This window comes from Dermacentor variabilis, chromosome 2 (assembly GCF_050947875.1).
Source record: "Dermacentor variabilis isolate Ectoservices chromosome 2, ASM5094787v1, whole genome shotgun sequence".
Taxonomy (NCBI): Eukaryota; Metazoa; Arthropoda; class Arachnida; order Ixodida; family Ixodidae; genus Dermacentor; species Dermacentor variabilis.
Genome location: NC_134569.1, coordinates 75,332,356 through 75,353,029, shown reverse-complemented (window position 1 = coordinate 75,353,029; position 20,674 = coordinate 75,332,356). Strand labels below are relative to the sequence as shown.

The following is a 20,674-nucleotide window of genomic DNA, read 5'->3' as shown; positions in this document are numbered from 1 at the left end:
TAGCATATCAAAGTGCTCCTCTTCGCCGCCGCCATGTTTGCTTGTATTTCGGTTTGAAAAAAAGGGGAAGAAGGTTGCGGTTTATTTTTAGCTCGTGCGTATGAAATTCCGCGTATTGCGTCCCGCTGAGTTCAATTAAGCTAATGCGTCGCACCGTCGGAAGAGACAAAAAAAAAAAAACGATCTCGAGAGAAGCGCGCAGGTTTGTGGAGAACAGAAAGCACTTATGTGTCGATGCTAATTTAGAAACTTGTATCGAACTTAATTAGGAAGGCGCGCGTGATGATGCCGAATGACAGATTCGTTCGTTTAGGAAGACATAAGCGGACTCGTTCCTTTCGTATATTGAGTGGCGCCAGTAAATTCTGAATTCCCGGCTTCAAAGGCATCTCGATCGATGCAATTCAACGCGTGTACGTAAAAGCAGGCAAAAAACGTTGCTTTCAATGCGCCATTCTGTTCGCTGCGCGAAATTGGGCGCTCATTTTTTTTCTTAGCGCAACTTGTAAGATTATTCTATTGAAATTCTTTGCCGAAAATAATCGTACAATCAGGTGCGCGACATTCGCTTGCACTGAGACTGTAATAAGTGTTTTTATTCTCGGCACCAAGGTATCGACCAAATGTGCGTCGCGCGACGCCGGCCCGCGCTTTGCGAGATGACGGATATATATATATATATATATATATATATATATATATATATATATATAGCGCGGTTTGTGCGGGGTGGTTCAACGTGACGATGTAGTCGAGGACAAAAAGAGAGACACGGAGACGCACGTAACGCTAGCTTTTCTGGACTGATTCTTTATGTGTCCGTCCGTCTGTCTGTGCCTTTTTCTAGCTTGCACTGTTATTTAAATTATGTGGTTGTGCGTGCCATAACAACGATATCATTATGCGGCTCACCGCAGTAGGGAACTTCGGAACAATTTTGACCGCCTGGGCATCTTTAACATGCGCCCAATGCACGGTACGCTACACGGTCGCTTTCTTTCCTTTTTTCTTTTTTTTTTTTTTTTTGCATTTCACATCCACTGAGATGTAGCCGCCTCGGCCAGCGGATCCCTGGACTGAGGGTCCCGGTTCAGCGCAGATTTTCTTTTTTTTTTTTCCACAATAAAGCTTACCACTACCATGGAAGGACTGCTACTACTAGTATGCGGGTTTAGAAACGCAACACAAAAGCCACTGCGCCATCACGGCTGGCCTATAGCTTGTACGTGTCGTGACTCAGGGTGCGCGGCGAACGTTTTCTCTTCAGTCATGTGCGCTGTGGTTGTCGGCCTTCTAGCCTGTACGGCCTTGCGAAGGGTCGCCGGCGCTTGCTTCACAGGCTACAGCGTCCTGTCATTTAGGTGTGGTTGTCACTCTTGGTCAGAAATGCCATTGTCCGCCGCGCGGTGTTTCGCAACGTGCCGTTCGTGTCGTCGCCTCGAAAAAGAAAAAGTCAGAGTGCGAGCCCGTGGGTAGAAAAAGGACTTGTCTATACACGTTTATGCACTAACGTGTATAGTGCTTTCAGGGACAAACTGCATTCTGACGAGGTGCCAGAGTTGTAAAATACGCACTGCATACAATCGCTCCTGCTGAACGTCCACACGGCTTACGGTAGCCGTACTCAAGTACGCACGGGAAAGGTCACGTGGGGAGACCTGTAGCATACAAGGTGCCCCGTCTTGAATGTCCACAGGGCCTGCGTATCTAAGTGGCACGGAATGAGTGCGCGCGAACAGAACCAACCGTGTGTGGCTATACCGCTTCTATGTATCTGTCTACCTCCGGGAAGTATTGGATGCGTTAGCATCTATTTCGCTTATAATCTTACTTTGGCGCCTCTGGTTGAGGCCGTCACCTCAAGAAAGAAAGAAACAGAGAAAACCGCATTTATGCGGAAGCAATAAGCAGTGCCCCAGGCGCTGTCACTGTGGTGCTGCATCGATAGCAGTTTCCGTCAGCACAACCTATATATAAATTTAATTTATAGTTTGTTGAAATAATGTCTCTCAGGAATATGGGTACACCAAATGACGCAACCCAGTTTAGTCGTAGTCTCTATATATGTTGCCTTTGGCTCGTGGGAGTTTAGAATGTGCGCAACGCCAAAGAATGTTTCTCAAAAAATTATTTTTGGTAGCAGTGATTCGTAATAAAGTATATCCTTTGCTACCCTGGCAGCTACGTTCAAATAATCCTGTCGCATGTTAAAGAAACAATAACAAAAAAAAGCTCCCGCTCTAGGTTGCATTATGTATTAACTCGTATATACCGAAGCAACCCAACGGTTTTTCTTTAGAAGAAAGGGCGGGGGGACGGAAAACAAAGCAACCGCGTTTCTCCACACGTCGCGCCGCTACGCAGTGTCGGACGGGAAGCCGCACGCTCGCTTATTTCCTTTTCCCGCCTCGTTCCGTTTATGAAGGCGCCAGTGAATGAGGCGAGAGGTAAATGAAGGTGAATGAAGGTGACCCCCCGCGCGCACTTGATTAGCTCTTTCGCCTGACGTCTATAGCCGCGTGGGATCCAGAGCGGGGAAGTGATGGGGAGGCCGTAGTTTTGGCATTGCAGGCGAAATTCGTGCGCGGCATGGGCCACTTTCATACAGTGTGTATATTCTTCGCCGTCATATTGTTTGCGTTTCACCGCCGCCGCCGACACCACCACCACCCTCCCCTCCTTTCGGTCTTCTCTCGGGTTGCTCTTTTCGTCAGCCCCTTGCCGCATCTTGGGGGTGGAGCCAGAAAAAAAAAAAAAAAAGGTGGTGCGGTCGGGTTGCTGTAAGGAGTCAGTTTTGCTTTGGAAAACAACACGGCGAGCTCCTGCTGTGCGCCAGGGCAGGAGGATATTAAACTTCCTGTATACATCCCTGCGCGCGCAGCCGACCGCCACGGACACGCCAACCGTGGCCTGTCGCCGCCGTCCCCCTCGCATCCTCCTCCTCGTCATCCATATTGTCTTTATTCTGTTCCTCTCGTTCCGGAGCGTAAAAAGCTTCAACGCACTCTGCCTCCTCTCCCTTTTTCCTTGGTAATTCTTTCTCGTTGCTGTTTCCGCAAGTTTTATTCTTCGTCTTCTTTCTGATGCGTCGTTTCTTTGGCGTCGTTTCGTTCCGCTGCTTTGCACACCGGTTCAGCTTGAATGTCTGGCCGAGAAGCTGGTCGATCCGGTGCGGGGCCTGCCGCGGCCGGTGGGCGACGAACTCTCCCGTCGGAGATTTTCGTGGCAGTGAAAACAATGTACGAAGAGTTGCGCTGAGCGATCTGTGAGCTGTGACTTTAAAGCGCTAAGCCAAGTACACGTGAGCTCCGCTCTGTCAAGAGGACCCTCTCTCTTAACTGCCTCTGCCGCGTGTAGTTTCGTAGCTTAGTTAAACTGAAGGTGCTGTTAACTTGACTTCGACATCCGTCGGTTTCCCAGGTTTCTTTCTGTCTTTTCTTTTTCTCTATTTGTTCTATGTATCAGAGATCTCGCGCACTGAAGCTCCAAGCGAAGCAAAGGAAGAACAAAGGAAAGCTGTACGTTCAAGAATAACAGTAAACAGTGAAACACCGGGCCAACCGAACGCGAGACGAACAACAATGCCGGCGCATAACTACATGACAAGCCGTCTGCGCAAGGACGCACGGACAAGCATACGCACACGCATATGCTATCCGCATTCAGTTGGACGCTATGCGTACTATAGCTCGTTATTGTAGAGCCCACCGGCTCTCACATTTGGAGAGCCGCCGGTGTCGGCATGAAAAAGAAGGAAAGTAACGCAATGCAGTGCAGCGATATTCTGTGTGTTTCAAACGAGAGCAGTCCGGATGCAGTTGGGGTTATCGCAGCAAGCCCAGCGGGTGCACGGCATATGTATACGTGGGGTCGTTCGGGCTCCACAAGTCAAGCACGCCGGGTTGCTTCGAGCGGGCATTGTTCTTTCTTTCTTTCTTTCTTTCTTTCTTTCTTTCTTTCTTTCTTTCTTTCTTCTTTCTTTCCTTCTTTCTTTTTTTCTTTCTTTCAGTCGTTCGTTCGCTCATTCTTTTTTTCTTATTTATCTATTTATTTTTTGTTGAAGCAATCGCGTTGGAGTACTTGTATATTACGAGGACGTGCTCATCGCATCGTCACAGCGAAACAACACTGTTGTAGCGCGCCCGCCGGAATTTCTCGTTTCTTGCCTAATATTTTATGAAGCACGGGAAACGGCCGCGGTTCTGTCAGTAAAGTTCGGTGGCAAAATTGAACAGCGCTTTCCGCGTTTCATTCCTTTTGATTCCTGGGTGAAAGAGATGTTGAGCGCTTTTGAGCGCACGGATCAAGGTTTGAATCCTTCATAGTGCCTGAACGCCAGTTATTGTTCCGCGTATATAGTTGCCGAAAGATGAGGACGAACCGCATGCTTTCTTTGGTGTCATTTTGTTGCCCTAGTAGAACCGAGTCAGCGTGTAATATAACGAGTATGCTGAACAAGAGTAAGTATACGAGGAAGAGAGTAAACAGAGAGAGAGAGATGTGCTTTTCGGTGTCGCACAAATTTCTAATTGCTGACCGCGGACACGCACCGTCACATAGTATATCTTTATTCGTTTCTTATATATATATATATATATATATATATATATATATATATATATATATATATATATATATATATATATATATATATATATATATATATATATATATATATATATATATAAACGAGAAGAAAGGGGGTAGCAGATGGGCCCGATTTTTATTAGTCACATCATATGAAGCCAACAAACACTGGCACCAAGTACAACATAGGGGAAATTACTTGTGTTTAATAAATGCAATAAGGAAACGATAAATTCATGGAAATTAAAGTGGATGAAAAAAATAACTTGCCGCAGGTGGGAACCGAACCCACAACCTTCGCATTTCGCGTGCGATGCTCTACCAATTGAGCTTCCGCGGCGCTGTTTCCCCATCCACTTTCTTGGGCATTTATGTGTCCTAGTAGAACCCTGGGAGTGTTAGACAGCGCCACCACTGACAGACCTTGGCGGCGGATCGTTTCTTTATTTCATTTATTAAGCACAAGTAATTTCCTCTATGTTGTCCTTGGTGTCAGTGTTTGTTGGAGTCTTCTGATATATATATATATATATATATATATATATATATATATATATATATATATATATGTAGAAGCAACCAATTGGGTGCTTTTCATTTCCCGTCTGTTCTGGGATTGAGGGATCAACCTGTTTCTCTGGAACGCATTACTCACGCCATCATCGTCTGCGGGGTATTTGCAACGGTGTTTATTTTCCGGCGGTGGATGTGTATATTCGTCACAATGGTTCTTTGTTCGTAGCGATGAGCTTTATAGAAAGGGGGAGGAGCCGCCTAAAAGCGTGCAGGACTATTGCTTTGCTATGTAAACATTAGTACGAATCCAGCGTATAGACCCTCTCCGTGAAGGCTGCGGTCGTTTGACACATTCACGGGTCTCACGGGTGCTGATTATGCAGCTAACCGTTCTAAATTGGTGACAATAATGTATACGTAAGGAAGACACGCACGTGAATGGTGTTCGTTGAGAAGAGGCGTGATTTGTTGTCACCGAATGAATGTCAACATTAATTGGTTCGATGTGCTTCCTGGAATGGAAATTTTATGGGCAACAAATGAAACTGGTCCGCCGGCGGTCGCATATGTAAGTTGAGTTCCTTGCGACGTCATCTTGTCGAGCAACGGGGCCATGTCACCAAGCGCTGAAGCGCTGAATCCTGCGCTCATCCCCTCAACCACTTCAGCGTTGAATAGCGCTGAAGTGGTTGAGGGGATGAGCGCAAAATTTTGGCCGCTGTTGCATCATCGTGCGCATATGTATGTGGTGCCCAAAACGAAGGCAGTAATTCGCAGCCGAAGGTTAATCGTATTATCGTGTATGCATTGGCTTCCCTGATTGGCTGACGAGGCTTAATCGTTTTGGTTGCGCTGCAGGGTACCGCAGGAGCCGCATTTACGAAATTTTTCGTTCATGTTTGCGTCACAAGCCTTCGATAATAAAACGTCCAGCGCCACGATTGGCTGACATGTTACATTACGAGCTTTTAGATAGCGTAAGAGCATTTCGTGAATACTGCATGGACCTGAATCGTATCCTTTGGGAAAGGGGGCGGCTTTCCTCCTGCACGTTGACATGGCGTTCGTTGCTATGCTGGACCAATGGAGACAGCGCCAAAGGAGCCAGCGCACGAATTCTCAACGTGCCCGCAGATGAAATGCCGCACTGCGGGCGCTTCCTACGCGTACTGAACCACGTGTCAGGGGCGGTCATTTTCGGATCGCTCGCTTCCGTTCTTCGTTCTCCGAGCAGCGACAAACTCCGCGTTCCTCTTGAAAACTCTTCTCTTTTTTTCTCTCAGTGGCGCTGAGCCGTACGATAGTGCGCATTTTGTTATTGCTATTACTTTATTACTTTCCGTGGAGAGACGTTATCCATTCTATCGTGGCTGGCGCAAGCGCACTGCCAGCGGCAGATTTCGACTGACGAGCCGTGCACGAGACGTTGTAGGTGGCAGAAACCCTACTACAACGGTCGATCTCATCTCAGCAGAGAGATAAATTCGAAGGTAAACTCGCTTTTGGTGTTTGTCATCGTTGCGCTGATAACAGAGGTATATATAGACATCGAAAGTTGTTTTGCCTCAGATGTTCGAGACTAACTGCTTCACCTTAGCATATCGGCCGGTTTATATGACAGCAGAATTCACACAGAACGGTTGGTAGGTTAAGTTGTTTTACATCACGTAAACACGGTTCTAAACACGAAAGTCGCATGACGCTAAGATGGGCGACTTTTGTCTGCCACCTTTGTGACTTCGTTTCCTTTATTTCATTTTTTTTCTTTAATTCTGTGCTTTCCGATTATCGTTTCTAACTGCAGAATTCAGTCGATCTCTCTCTCTCTCTCTCTCTCTCTCTCTCTCTCTCTCTCTCTCTCTCTCTCTCGCTCGCTCGCTCGCTCGCTCGCTCCCTCTCATTTTCTTTACTCTCCGCTTGTTAGACTTCTGTTATACTTCCGTGATCGGCCCATGTGATTGCACACTTGACTCCTCGATCGAATAACTAGCGTTGTTCGGATTCTAGCGCCTCGAATTTTTCCGTACGGAGAGACCTTGAAAGAAAAAAAGCAATGCAATGCGCTGAACGAAATCGGGCGGGGCGCCGACGAAAGGAGCCAACCGTGACGACCGCGGGAGGAAGTCGCGCCATCGCGCGTCTGATCCTGGATTCGCGGTGGCTCAAGGCGTTCGCGCCTGGCGGGCTGCAGCTTCAAACGTCGTCACTGGCGACATTTTAGCAGCGAAGAGGTTTAGATTTGTCACGCACCATTCAGACACCACTTTTGATGAGCGAAAGAGAAAAAGAAGTATTGAAAGATAAATAATTAAATATGCGAACTTGTACAGCCGCTGCTTCGGTTAACTGGCCGTTTGATAAAGAAAAAAAAACTAAAAAAAGGAATTACACTGTGAAATGTCGTTCACAGTACGGTTACGACTTTCCAACCGAAGTTCGTGGGAAAGCCTTGCCACCCACTTACGTGTTAAATACTCAAGATGGAAAGCTTAGCAGAAATAAATAGATTTGCCGAAAATGTTTAATTGCGGACAATTTGAGTAAACTTGCGGAAAGGGACTGCGCTTTCCGCGAAGGTAGAAAAGAAGTCTCAGTGACAGATGTTCCAACGGACATCCCTGCAATCGCCTTTTCTGCTTGTATGCGCGGTTTCGTGCTCATTTTTTGCGTGTTTTATTGAGTGGCTGGCATCACGGGAATCGCTTTGGTTGCACGGCAGTAACCGAGCATTCGCGTTCTGCACAGCCCGTACTTTGTCCTTTCGCAATCTGAGACAGTGGGTATTTCTCCTTTCTTCGACGAAAAAGACTAAGGAAGACCGGTGGCGAGCGGCGCACAAAACAAAGAAAGAGAGCACCCCCGCTGCGACAACCTTCGAGGAGGTGGTGGCGCCTGCGCGGCGCTTTTGTTTCCCGTAATTTGTTTCCGAGACAAATCGCTGCGCCATCCTTACCGCTCGATAAGTGCTCTCTTTGCGTCAATTCCTTTCCATTGTTTCCTCCCTCCCCCCCCCCCTTGCTTTTGTTTTTCTTTTACGTTTTCCGCTTGTATTTCGTCCCTCGCTGTATAGTTGACCACACTTGGAGAGGCGCACTTGTTTCCACATATTATCCGCCTTCCGCTGAGCCCCGTGTTTTCTTTATCTATATCGGGGACGGGTATAGGGACCGGGAAGGGGAGAAGCGAGTGGGCTAAAACCGAAGGCGTTCGACCGTCGGCTCTTGTGCGCATCCCGTGGGATTTTTCTTTCTTTCTTTTGCCTCTCTCGTGCCTGCGAGGGCTTGTCTGCGCGTTCCGAGCACGGTGCCGTAATGGGACGTCAGTGCTTCGCGGTAGGGAGACGCAACGGGTAAAGTGGGTGGTGAGGGAAAAGGCGAGCGAATGTGGGTGCCACGTGTGCGACTGCACGCGGATGACCGTGAAAGGGTTGGCGGTTTGGGGAAATGGGGTTAGAGGGGAGATGCGACCTCCTAATCGCTGCTTCGTGTGTGTGTGTGTGTGTGTGTGTGCGCGCTGCAGGAAATGATATTGGGAAAAAAAGAAAGCGTATGTTGGGGGGGGGGGGAAGAACGGCGGACGTAAACGGCTGTTTGAGCGTCGGAGCCTGATGGCAGAAAAAAAGAAAAGGATGTTGAAGATACACGCTGTCTTATGACAGTGTTTCATGCTTTCGATGGTCATTTATTTTGTTATATATATTTAGTGTTGTTTTCCTTGTTTGCAAAAAAAAAAAGGAAAAGAAAATGTCAGCGTAGGCCGCGACTGGCCTGCCTACTGTTTGTCTGTTTCGCGGGCTTGAAAGGACACAAGCCTTTTCTATCTTTCCTTCCCTCTTTCTTTCTTCCTTTTTTAAATACTGTAATTGTGTTTTGCTTGATCGTATTGCAAACGGAAAAATTTTCGCTACTCTTAGATGTCATTTAATGCGCGCTGCATCTTCAGGTCGTTGTGCCTTATCGTAGCGGGTCATTTTGTAATCGCAAACAGCTTTTATTTTCTTTCGTTTTTTTCTGGCCAATGCCCTTTAGTAGTCCCCAGAGCGGTTGGGTTAGCTGAAGTTACGAAAACTGTGACACATCAATCACATCTTTCCAGTGGAATTTATAGCGGTACAATCGTTGACATTTTCCGTTTCAACGCGTGTATGAAACACTTGCCAGTGCCTTGTGAATTACTGTGGCCCATTCTCAATATACGTTGTCGTTGGCGAGAATCTGGCGTATAGATTATTGAAGGCTGTGTCCTATATTAGTGAGATTTGTACTGGCTCCGCCATGCAAGCGTTTATACCTTTCCCATGACTGTTCCAACAGGTTGTGTCAGGTTGTCAGACGGGATGCCGTGGCGAAGCTGGGTTTTTCCACATCGCAAACAAGTTTTACCTTTCTCGGTCAAGGAATTTGCTACTGTATGCCCACCTACAATGGCCCTCTGAATAATGGCACCCATCATACGCATCACGCATGAAACGAACAAAACATTTAAAATTTAAGTTGCTCTTCTATTACAGGATGCCCTATGCAAGACAAGCAGAAGAAATGGTTTGGCTTCTTTCCCCACTCGCACCAGTGCCGAATGCTAAGCCTGTAATAAATGTAGCACGTGACGTATAATACGTGTATGGTACGCTAGACGATACGGAGGGTTTACGTTGCAGAGGGAGCAGTAAAGTCGACGCAAGGTTGCTGCGTCACAGACGTGTGTTGCCGTCCTACAGGTCCTCCACTTTTATTGTGTTGCGCAGGCCGTTTGTCAGCATGGAGACGAGCTGAACACGGGACTGCAGCACACAGCCGCCCGTGCCGAAGTTGCAGGGTAGAACTGCGCCAAGCGGCGGGCGTTCCTCGGGCCTCCTACTCGCGCGATGGACCACTCGGTGAAGGCGATGCACCGCAAGGCGGCCTTCTCGAGACTGCTGCGCGGCCGGCGCTTCGAGAACGCCGACCTGGAGCAACTGTACCAGCGCTACACTTTCAAGCTGCAGCAGTCCTCGATCGCCAGCGTCCTGGGGCTGCTGGTGACGCTGAACGTGACGCTGGCCTCGATCGACCTGGCGTACCGCCGCGGCTCGCCCTCCCTGCTCGGGCTGCTGCACCTGGTGCACGGCCTGCTGTTCCTGGGCGCCTTCAGCTTCATGGCCCTGCGCCGGCTCGAGGACTCCGCCCTGCTGGCCCTGTGTCACGGCGCGCTGGCGCTCGCCTCCACCTTCTCGCTCCTGTCCATGCCGTGGTCGGTGGGCGACGGCTTCTGGCAGCTGCGGCGCGGCGGCCCCGCCGACGGCCTCTGGGAGCTGCTGTTCGTGCTCTTCCTGGCGTACACCATGCTGCCGGTGCGCACGAGGGTCGCGCTGCTGCTGGGCGCCGCCCTGTGCGTCGTGCACGCGCTGTGCGCCGTCTTCTGCGCCCACGTCCCGCCCGGGCAGGACAGGACGGTGCAGGTGAGTCGGACGGCGCAGCCCTCTGGCGCGCTGTCGGTGTTCTGCGTGTGTATACGCGGACATTTTCGAGAAGTGTATAAATGTACGCCGCCTCGTTCTCTGCGCAAGACTGCGAAAGTGCTTGCTAACGGGCGAAGGGAACGGCAGAAAATTATTTATTGCTACGAGTACGTTGTTGTTGAAGTAAAATTTCTGCGTAGCACGAAGCCAAGCGGGGAAACAGCTTCCGCGTTTGTCCCGACAAAAACAAGTCGAAGATTCCGACCCCCTAATCAAATCCACGGGCCGCACAGTGTGAACATTCGTTTCCTCTTCTGCTATCCTATTTATTTCTTGTCATCCGTCTCGCCGAGTGGCCGATATAGCGATATGTCTCGTGCAAGCTGACGAAGGGCAATTCAAAAGCAAGAAACGTTACAATAACGCGGCATCAAGGTTTCTATGCGGGATGCGCCGAGTTTCTCGGGCGCCCGGGTTTGCTCGACGGCAGTCAGTGAACAAGGATAGCTCGTTACCAGCAGACAGTAAAATGGCTAGATGAAGCCATGTATGTCGATCAAAGCGTCCATTCAAGTGAAACTTCGCATGAGGAGATTCCCCCTATACACTTCGCAACACGTACTGGAGCATTTTCTTTCCATGAATTAAGGAACTCCGTCATGATAAATATTCCATGACACTTGATCCGTTGCAGGCAGGAAATGTTCACGGATAGACAAAGCACATATAATCACAGTTGTACCCTTTTCCGGCACCTACGCCGTGTGATTCGGAATGAAAGCAAGACCCCATTGTCCGGAATATTCTAAAACTTTCGCGCTGAATTTTAAAAACCTGCTTGCTATCTCGTGGGAACAGTTGAGACGGCTCCACATGTGCTGCAGGGTAACCAAAAATGTCTCGTGTATAGACTACTAACTAGTCCGCGAACTCCGCGCATGCAGTTCAAGCGATTCTTCGTGGTCTTTTCGCGCGTGCTTATATTATCCGCTTTCGTCCCACGCCTAATGGAAATCGTTGAACAAGTCGTCTCTGCGCCTCCTCTTCCCCGTGCAAGGCCTTAAACGCGCGCGCGAAAATTTGCATACTTTCGCCTCGTATGTCGTCCCAGGCTGAATGAGCGTTCTCGTAGCACCTATACGCGATGAGAAATATTTCATGCTTTCACTAGTACTACATAGCGACCGCATGCGCCCTCAGACTGAACACCTAACTGCCGCTAACCAGTTTGGAACAGCGCTGTGAGACGGAAAGTGTGTAAAGCGGTGGGGAAGACGGAGCGCCTGCGCATTCAGCCTTGCCGCAACAGCTTGTTCGTTACTAAAGCATCTTTCGCGTTTACGACTCGGCGCAGGCGGGTCGAGTCAGATGTCGAGCTGACCGATCCCGACCCGACAGCGTTTGCGTGCATCTTGTCAAGCGTGTTGGGCGAGGCAACACAGCCATCGCTGGCGGGTTGACTGAAGTCGCCTCGACACTCCCACGGTGCGACTCTCTAGAGCTTGCGCGAACCCGATGACCGGATTTCGTCTCGACAAGCGGACTGGACCGGACTTGGTCGGCGGGGGAAAAATATTAAGTTAAACTGTGCTAATAAATTGCGCTTTGGCACTAGCAAAGCGGCGATTTTCACCCCGAACTGTATGGCATCTCCTGTTTAAAACGCGCTAAAACTCTCTCATGAGAGTGCAGAAGGGCTATGGCGTACCACAGAGGCATATAGCGCACTCATGCGCGCTCCTTACGTGTTGGTCAGATGGAGTGCTGCTAATGCCCAGCGGTTGTAGCGGTCTGCGCTTACGTGTGATTTGCGCTCTCAATCTGTTCGACGCTTGTTGTGAACAGAATTACTGTTCGTCTCTGTTCTTTCTGATCTGTGTGCTAGTTCTGCGTGACTTGCATGCTCACGTGCTGTGAACGCGCGTATATCCTATAATGTGTGAATACTCATAGGGGATGCGCGTATAGTCGACACCTCTGAGATGCATGCACCGTATACTCTCCCTTGCGTTCGTGAATAAAGTTAAGGTACGTTATCTCTCTTTCGAAGTGTTATCTCACTTCTGTCACGATCAAGCTAGCTCACTTTCAATTGTTGCTATAGGCCGGTTTTCCTCTTTTTTCTTTTTTTTTTTTTTGGCGTCTACGCTTACGGTGACGCAGCCAGCCGAACAGGGTTCATATAGAGCACACAGTTGCATGAAACTATAGTGCTAGAGAAATTGGAACATGGACGCGCGTATTTTAGAACTGAAGGCGCGAAGTGAGAAGGGAGGCGGGGGAGGGCTTGAATGACACAGCAGCTGCGCGCGTACGTCATACACGACACTCGCACCGCGCCCGCTCCTACGTAGTGTGCGTGTGCGTAATCCTGTGTGGAACGCGTGGGCCACGCAGACACGCGCCGGGGGGGGGGGGGGGGGGGGGGGGAGTGTCGCTGACTGACTTTTTGCCGGACGTGCTTCGTGTCTCTCTCACGAGTGCCGCATTTACTCGCGTAACGAACCCATTATTTAAAGCGAAGGTTTCTTTGCGAGCCCTGCCGGACTGTCCTGGCCGTAGGTGCTGGGTCCCTGCTGTCTTGCCGAATAGGTAATATAGCCCTGCCTCACGAAAGCTTCGCACAGATTCCGTCCAAGATCTGCGTTTGCTCTGCGTAATTTCTGTTCAGTATATATATATATATATATATATATATATATATATATATATATATATATATATATATATATATGTAGAGTCGTATCATAAGAAGCCAAAAAACACTGACACCAAGGACAACATAGGGGAAATTGTGCTTAATAAATGAAATAAAGAAACGATAAGTTAATGGAAATTAAAGTGGATGAAAAAACAACTTGCCGCAGGTGGGAACCGAACCCCCAATCTTCGCATTTCGCGTGCGATGCTCTACCAATTGAGCTACCGCGGCGCCGTTTTCGCATCCACTTTCTTGGGTATTTATGTGTCCTAGTAGAACCCTGGGAGTGTTAGCCAGCGCCACCACTCACAGACCTTGGCGGCGGACGTGGAACGTCTTTTTGCCGCAGGCGTCACGAGAACGTGATCTTTTTTGGGTGAAGGCAACTGGTCAATAAACCCACATATGCTACCTGAAGGCATCAATGTTGCCGGATTCGAGTCCCTCGTTATGTAGTAAACGAGAAGAAAGCGGGTTAACAGAGGGGCCCGATTTTATTAGTCGTATCATAAGAAGCCAACAAACAGTGACACCAAAGACAACATAGGGAAAATTGTGCTTAATAAATGAAATAAAGAAACGATAAGTTAATGGAAATTAAAGTGGATGAAAAAACAGGTCTGTGAGTGGTGGCGCTGGCTAACACTCCCAGGGTTCTACTAGGACACATAAATACCCAAGAAAGTGGATGAGAAAACGGCGCCGCGGTAGCTCAATTGGTAGAGCATCGCACGCGAAATGCGAAGGTTGTGGGTTCGGTTCCCACCTGCGGCAAGTTGTTTTCTCATCCACTTTAATTTCCATTTCCTTATCGTTTCTTTATTTCATTTATTAAGCAGAATTTCCCCTATGTTGTCCTTGGTGTCAGTGTTTGTTGGCTTCTTATGATACGACTAAAAAAATCGGGCCCCTCGATTAACCCCCTTTCTTCTCGTTTATATATATATATATATATATATATATATATATATATATATATATATATATATATATATATATATATATATATATATATATATATATGCAGGGGGCGGGTTCATTACGCGGGAATAAAAAGGTTCGACGGAATTTTCTTTCTCTCTCTTTTTTCCCCTTTATTTTCTTAGAATAGAAATGTCGTATCACGACGTCGATAACAAGAAAATACCGATACACATCTTACTTGTCTTAATTAAACAACGCGTACACCGTGTACGCGAATCAAACATTAATTTTCGTTCACCTGCCGCTTCACGCAGCGCTTATTGGTCCCACTATTACAAATCGGAAACTCTCACGGATGTCGTTGTCGACACACAGTGCGTCGTTTTCAGTGCGGTCAAGGCAGTTTGCTGCGAACGATGGCGTACTAAATTAAATTACAGGGTTTTATGTGCCAAAACCACTTTCTGATTATGAGGCACGCCGTAGTGGGGGACTCCGGAAATTTCGACCACCTGGGGTTCTTTAACGTGCACCTAAATCTAAGTACACGGGTGTTTTCCCTTTTCGCCCCCATCGAAATGCGGCCGCCGCGGCTGGGATTCGATCCGGCGACCACGTGCTCAGCAGCCCAACACCATAGCCACTGAGCAACCACGGCGGCTAATCACGACTTCGTCGCAGGTCATTGGGATCCGCGCCATGGGGATCCATCGGCAAATTTTACCGATTCCCAAGATAGTCGAATGGCGCTGGCCAATCACCCCGAGATAAAAAAGCGAACAGATGTTGAACACCGACCCCGTAAAAGTCGAGTATGATTTCTTTTCATTTATTGATATATTTATTTTTGCGCCAGGTGACAAAAAAAAAATGACGAACTTAATTTCACAAGGACAGAAGTGTGTGCGTGCATTGTGGGTGGGTCTATTACACGAGGAAATGCGGTAGTCCCGCCGAGAGAGAGAGAGAGAGGGGGGGGGAGGCGACGGATTGAGGCCGCTGCCGCAGCGTGCTCTCGATTGTTCCGGAACGAGTAAAAGCGAGGTGTAGTCGCGTGTGTATGTTGGAGCGAGTGGGACGGCGCAAACACACGACTGACTGCGCATCGACGCTCCTCTCGACGTTGTACGATAAGGCGGGGACGCATTATTTGCATAGAAATTGGTTTGATGCACGCGAGATTTCGTCGGTACCATAGGAATGGACAAGCTTCCTTTTCATCTGATTAGTTGTATTTTTTATTAAATACTGTGCGCGCTTTGATGCGTGCGAAACGAATGCGCGACTGTCGTGCATGTCTCGTTTAAATTCGCGCGTTTATGCGCGAGCGGAAAAATAAATAAACAAATGATATGTTATTCTTCCTGTTGACGGTTTCACATTGTGCCTGGCGCTTAAAATTCGAGCCTTTTCGAAACTGAGCGCCAGCGAGGAGCCGAATGGGCGATAGAGCTATTCGTTCACACTTACGCGACTTTGTTCCTTACCGTTTTACTGTTTTGGATTTTGTGTGGCGCCTAAATAGAAGACATGTGACATCTCGAAGGGATGGGCGTAACGGGGAAAAAGGCGGGAAGCACGTAGTTGTGTGCATAGCGAGCGAGATTGACAGTCTAGACGGCCCACGACTACGCGTACATTAGTTTTTCGCTTTCGTTTCGCAACGATAAATAAAGGAGAGAGACAGACGGTGTCTGCGAAAGACGGGTGGTCGGCGGTTGCACTCGCTGGATGTGTTCGCCGCTTCAGTAATTAGACACCTGTTGCAGCGCGTTTGGTCTACTTCGTTTCCTTTATTCTTTCGGTCGAGGTTTTATTAAAATTGCATTCTATGGTTCTACGTGCCAAAAACACTAGCCGATTGCGAGGCACGCGGTATTAGGGGGACACCGAATTAATGTGGACCACCTGGGGTTATTAGCGTGCATCCAGTGCACGGTATACGAACTATTCTTTTTTTTTTTTTCATTCCTTCCCCGTTGGAACGCGGTTGCTGCCGTGGACGAGGTCGAACCCGCGACTTCGGGTTCAGGAGCACCGCGCCATAGCCACTTAACTACTGGGGCGGGTTAGAATGTAAAGTTGTACTAGGCTATAGGTTAGATTTAGCTTTCGCAGTAGCAGACAGTCGGCGTTGATCGTGGCGGCGGCGGCGGCAGGAGGGGGGGTGAGCGAGGAGGTTTGGTGTGGTCGGAAGTCGACGCAAGAGGTGGCGGTGGCGCCCAGTCCCAAGTTTACGCACCGGTGTCAGGATTTGGAAGACAATCCCAATTGCTGTCCCCCAGATTTTGGACCTTGCCGTTGGGTGCGGGAGTTGGCCGAGGTTGAGGAGGACGTCGGGATGAAAAACTGGTGGTTTATTTAGATTATTTACGGTGAGAGGACCATGAAACTAACAGTCATAGAGCCATTGCGGGCCGGCAGCAACTCGGACGCTGCGGCCCGTGGCAAGAAGCTCGAAAGAGACGAATGAAGGAATGCTCCCTTGCTGCTCCCGGTCTCTGGCTTTTAAGCCCTTCGGTGTCTCGAAGTCACGTTACGTTCGGCCAATCGGCGAGCCCGCTCAGGTGACGCCATTTTCGGCCAATCCCGGCCACGGAGGCCGCGTTTCGATAAGGGCGTAATGCAATAACACCCGTGTACTTAGATTTAGGTGCACGTTAAAGAACCCCAGGTGGTCGAAATTTCCGGAGTCCCCCACTGCGGCGTGCCTCATAATCGGGAAGTGGTTTTGGCACGTAAAACCCCATAATTTAATTTTTTTTAACCTGTAAATGCGAAAGTACTGCAATTCACTGGAGGATAAACGAAAAAAATCAGGTCGTGGAAAATTTTGCAGCACGAGCGTTTCAGGAACAAAAAGAAGCCACGTATATAGGGGAGCACACCGCCAAGTTCGTGACTGTACGCAACGGCCTCTTAGGCACGCGCGGTACATACGAGCGCGAAATGGAAACTCGCCCTTCGTTTTATTCGCTGACAGCCCATCGGAAAAGCACGATTGACGTTTAGCCGTGAGGCGGTTCCGAAAAAGTCGAAGCAGACTGAATATGCCTTCGAACGCTCCCAGTTGCCTGGGCCCGTATTGACAAAAAAAAAAAAAAAGCACTCGCTCTAGAATTGTCTGTGGAGCGAATTTCAGCTAATCCTGCTTCCGGACATATTATTAGCAACGGTGACGAGCCAATGGCAAATAGCGCTTACGAGCGGAAAGCTTTGCGACTTCCGCCCTTTATCGCCAAGTGCAAAATGACAAGCGGCAGACGTATGTGGGCCGCGGGCCAATCAAAACAGGAATACTTATACCGCAAAGGCGAAGAAAAGAAAGACGTCGTGAATGAAAAGTATAAAGTGCTGCACCATACGATTCGCCGTTTCAAGACGAGAGCTTTCACTTTACTCTCGTTTACCAAGGCGCGCAGCGCGTTTGCCTTATACCGCCATCTGCAACGAATGGTAATGAGTTCCGTGTCGACTGGTAGAGGCGCCGCCAAAGGTCAGCTGTGTGCCCGCGCGTGCGTGCGTGCGTGCGTGCGTCGGTTTTTATAGAATGGGGATAAGCGAGGGGAGGGGGGGGGCAGCAGGGGCCAGGGCACAGCATGCAGCGCGTCTTTACGGAAGTGCGCTGCGGGGCACTTGATGCGGCTGCCCCCCTCTGCCATTCTGCCCCGAAGCTTCGTTGGCGGTTGGAAACGTGGTTGAATGACGTGATGTGGCTGCGTAATCGGTGCCGGCGCGCCTTGCTTTACGCGGGGCAAACCGCTAATTGAAGGCGAAGACGTGCGTCTTTGCACCGCGGCGGTCGCGCGCGGCTTTGCGCGGAGCGACGTGACTGAACTGTCGACGAGCGAGCGAGCGTCGCCGCGGCTCTGTTGGCGGAAGCTCTCGCGTGCGGTCGGCGAGAGTTTTGTGTGCTTCTTGTAGCGCGAGTGCACCTGTCAGAGGTGCGTATATTTAACCACCGTATCGGAATAGACTGGGATGATATCTCGGCCACCGCGTATACTACGCGAAAGGTTGGCCAGAGTTTGGATCCGACTGCTGGTACGATCTGTTGGGAACTCGGCGCTGACGCCCGTGGTTGTACCTGGGTCGCAAGCCCCAAGGGTAGCGTTGGCCTGGCGGCCTGGGGTACAACTGGAAGCATCCGAAGGTCCCGGCAAAGCATGAGTCGACTGGTAACAACGAAACAACTTGTTTATTTTAACATCGCAAAGAGTTGGCGGTCAGGTTTGACCGAAGTAGAGAGACGGGAGAGCACTTCACTCAACAGAAGAAATCGGAGCCCTCCTTTTGGCGTCCGGGGGCAGCTGTTTTTATACTCTCGCAGTTGAGGGCAAGAAGGAACCCCTCAAAAGACGAGCACGTGAATGTACAATGGGCTAATGGTGACGCACACTGTCGTAGCGATGCCGTAGCACCATGTCGAGCACGATCTCGTAGCACCCTGTCGTGGCGCTGCCGGTCGGACACAATGACTGTAATGAGAAGATGGTCCCTGCTTTGGCATCGCCTGTTTCGGGCATAATGACTGGAACGAGATCCCTGCTTTGGCATCGCCTGTTTCGGGCCCAATAACTGGAATGAGATCCCTGCTTTGGCATCGCCTGTTTCGGGCACAATGACTGGAATGCGAGGATGATCCCTAGGCGGTCGCATCGCCGCAGTCGCGCCTGGAAACACCTGGCGATGAGTGTTGCGGCGACGACGATCGGGCCAAAATGTCCGCCGCCCCGCCGCAGTCGCGCCGGCAAAACCACGTGTCGCAGGCGAAACGCAACAGACCGCCCCGCCGGGGGAAGGAGATCCCGAGGGACAGGGGACTGCATCCGCTGTCCGGAGGGATGTCGCTCGATGATGCTCATAACCGAAGTCGGGCGTCCCTCGACGTTTCTTGAGCGCAGCGCACAGAGAAGGCCTCGTTCTCTCGTTCAGGTTCGCACGGGACACTGCAAAGTGACTTCGGGAGAGTTCACATTTTTGTTCTCGTTCCCGGCAAGCGTTAGAACTACGCTGAAACTCAACCGCTCAGTCAGCAAGCACGGCACAACCCTCACTAAGCCCTGCCAGGCTCTTTCCCCTTTTTATACCACTGCCTAGTTCCTTACAGTAGTCTAGCATCACTCAGAACGCGTCCACAAATTGAAAAATTGCACTAGAAAGCATATCATCACTTTGAAACACTAAACAAAAGCAATATGTTAAAAAAAAAAAAATCCTGCCTCAGGAAGAAAACATCAGTAACAAACAATTTTGAGGCTGATTCCTACGTTAGGGGCTTCGACTTAAGCCATCGGCGTTACCGTTGAGACTCCCCTTTTTGTAACGCACCTCAAAGGAATATTGTTGTAAAGCGAGGCTCCAGCGCAGGAGGCGGCCATTTTTGGGAGAGATGGTCTGCAGCCATTGGAGAGGGCAGTGATCCGTCTCAATGATAAACCTCGAGCCGGCTAGATAGCATGACAATTTCTGAACGGCCCACACGAGACACGCACACTCTTTCTCGGTGGCGCTATACGCCTGCTCACGACTGGTCAGCTTACGACTAGCATACAGGACGGGGTGTTCTACTTCTCCATTTTCCCGTTGGCACAGTACAACGCCCATGCCTCGCTCACTAGCATCGCACTGAACAATGAACCCTTTTGTATAGTCTGGCGATCGTAGCACAGGCTGGCTTGTTAGGGCACTCTTTAGGGCGCTAAAAGCTCTTTCCTTGGTCTCGTCCCAGACGACTGTTTGAGGCTCTGTTTTTCTTAGAGCATCCGTCAGGGGAGCCGCGATATCAGAGTACCTAGGGATGTACCTCTGATAGTAGCCGGCGACACCTAAGAACGACCGAATATCGGTCTTTGTGCGCGGTTGCGGAAAGTCTCGCACAGCGGCCACTTTTATTTCAGAGGGGCGGCGACGACCCTGACCAATCACGTGACCGAGGTAGACAACCTCGGCCTGTGCTAACTGGCACTTAGGAGCCTTTACTGTCAAGCCTGCTTCGCGCAGGCGGGTTAGCACTGCCCGCAAGTGTGTCATATGCTCAGACCAGGATGCGGAGAATATCGCTACGTCGTCTAGATACGGTAAAGCGAATTCTTGCTGTCCCCGCAACACTTTATCCATGAGACTTGAAAAACAGTATGGCGCGTTCTTCAAACCAAAACTCAACACTTTAGGACGGAATGTTCCCATTGGTGAAATGAACGCCGCATACCTACTAGCCTCTTCTGTAAGTGGAACCTGCCAATAACCCCTGACAAGATCTAGGGTGGAAATAAACTGAGCGCTACTAACTTTCACAAGGCGCTCCTCGATGTTAGGGATCGGATAAATTTGATCCTTAGGGATGGAATTAAGCCTGCGGTAGTCGACGCAAGGACGAGGTTCCTTGCCCGGTACCTCAACTAAAATCAAAGGGGAGGTATAATCACTCTCACCTGCCTCAATAACACCGAGCTGTAGCATTTTCTTTACCTCAGCCTCCATAATATCGCTCTGGCGGGGTGACACCC

At 49.6% G+C, this 20,674-nt stretch overlaps 1 protein-coding gene and 1 non-coding gene across 4 annotated transcripts in view; both read left to right on the top strand.

Moving 5' to 3' along the window:
- Nucleotides 1-20,674, top strand: part of LOC142572106 (adenylate cyclase type 1-like) — a 234,123-nt gene that overhangs the window by 67,156 nt on the left and 146,293 nt on the right. For all 3 annotated transcript variants that reach the window (XM_075680972.1, XM_075680970.1, XM_075680971.1), the window contains exon 2: nucleotides 9,848-10,540. In XM_075680972.1, the coding sequence (XP_075537087.1) occupies nucleotides 9,968-10,540 (573 nt within the window). In that variant the 5' untranslated portion in view covers nucleotides 9,848-9,967. The remainder of the gene's footprint in view (nucleotides 1-9,847; nucleotides 10,541-20,674) is intronic.
- Nucleotides 13,943-14,015, top strand: TRNAS-CGA (transfer RNA serine (anticodon CGA)). Its single transcript has one exon. It is a non-coding gene; the product is annotated as a tRNA-Ser (tRNA).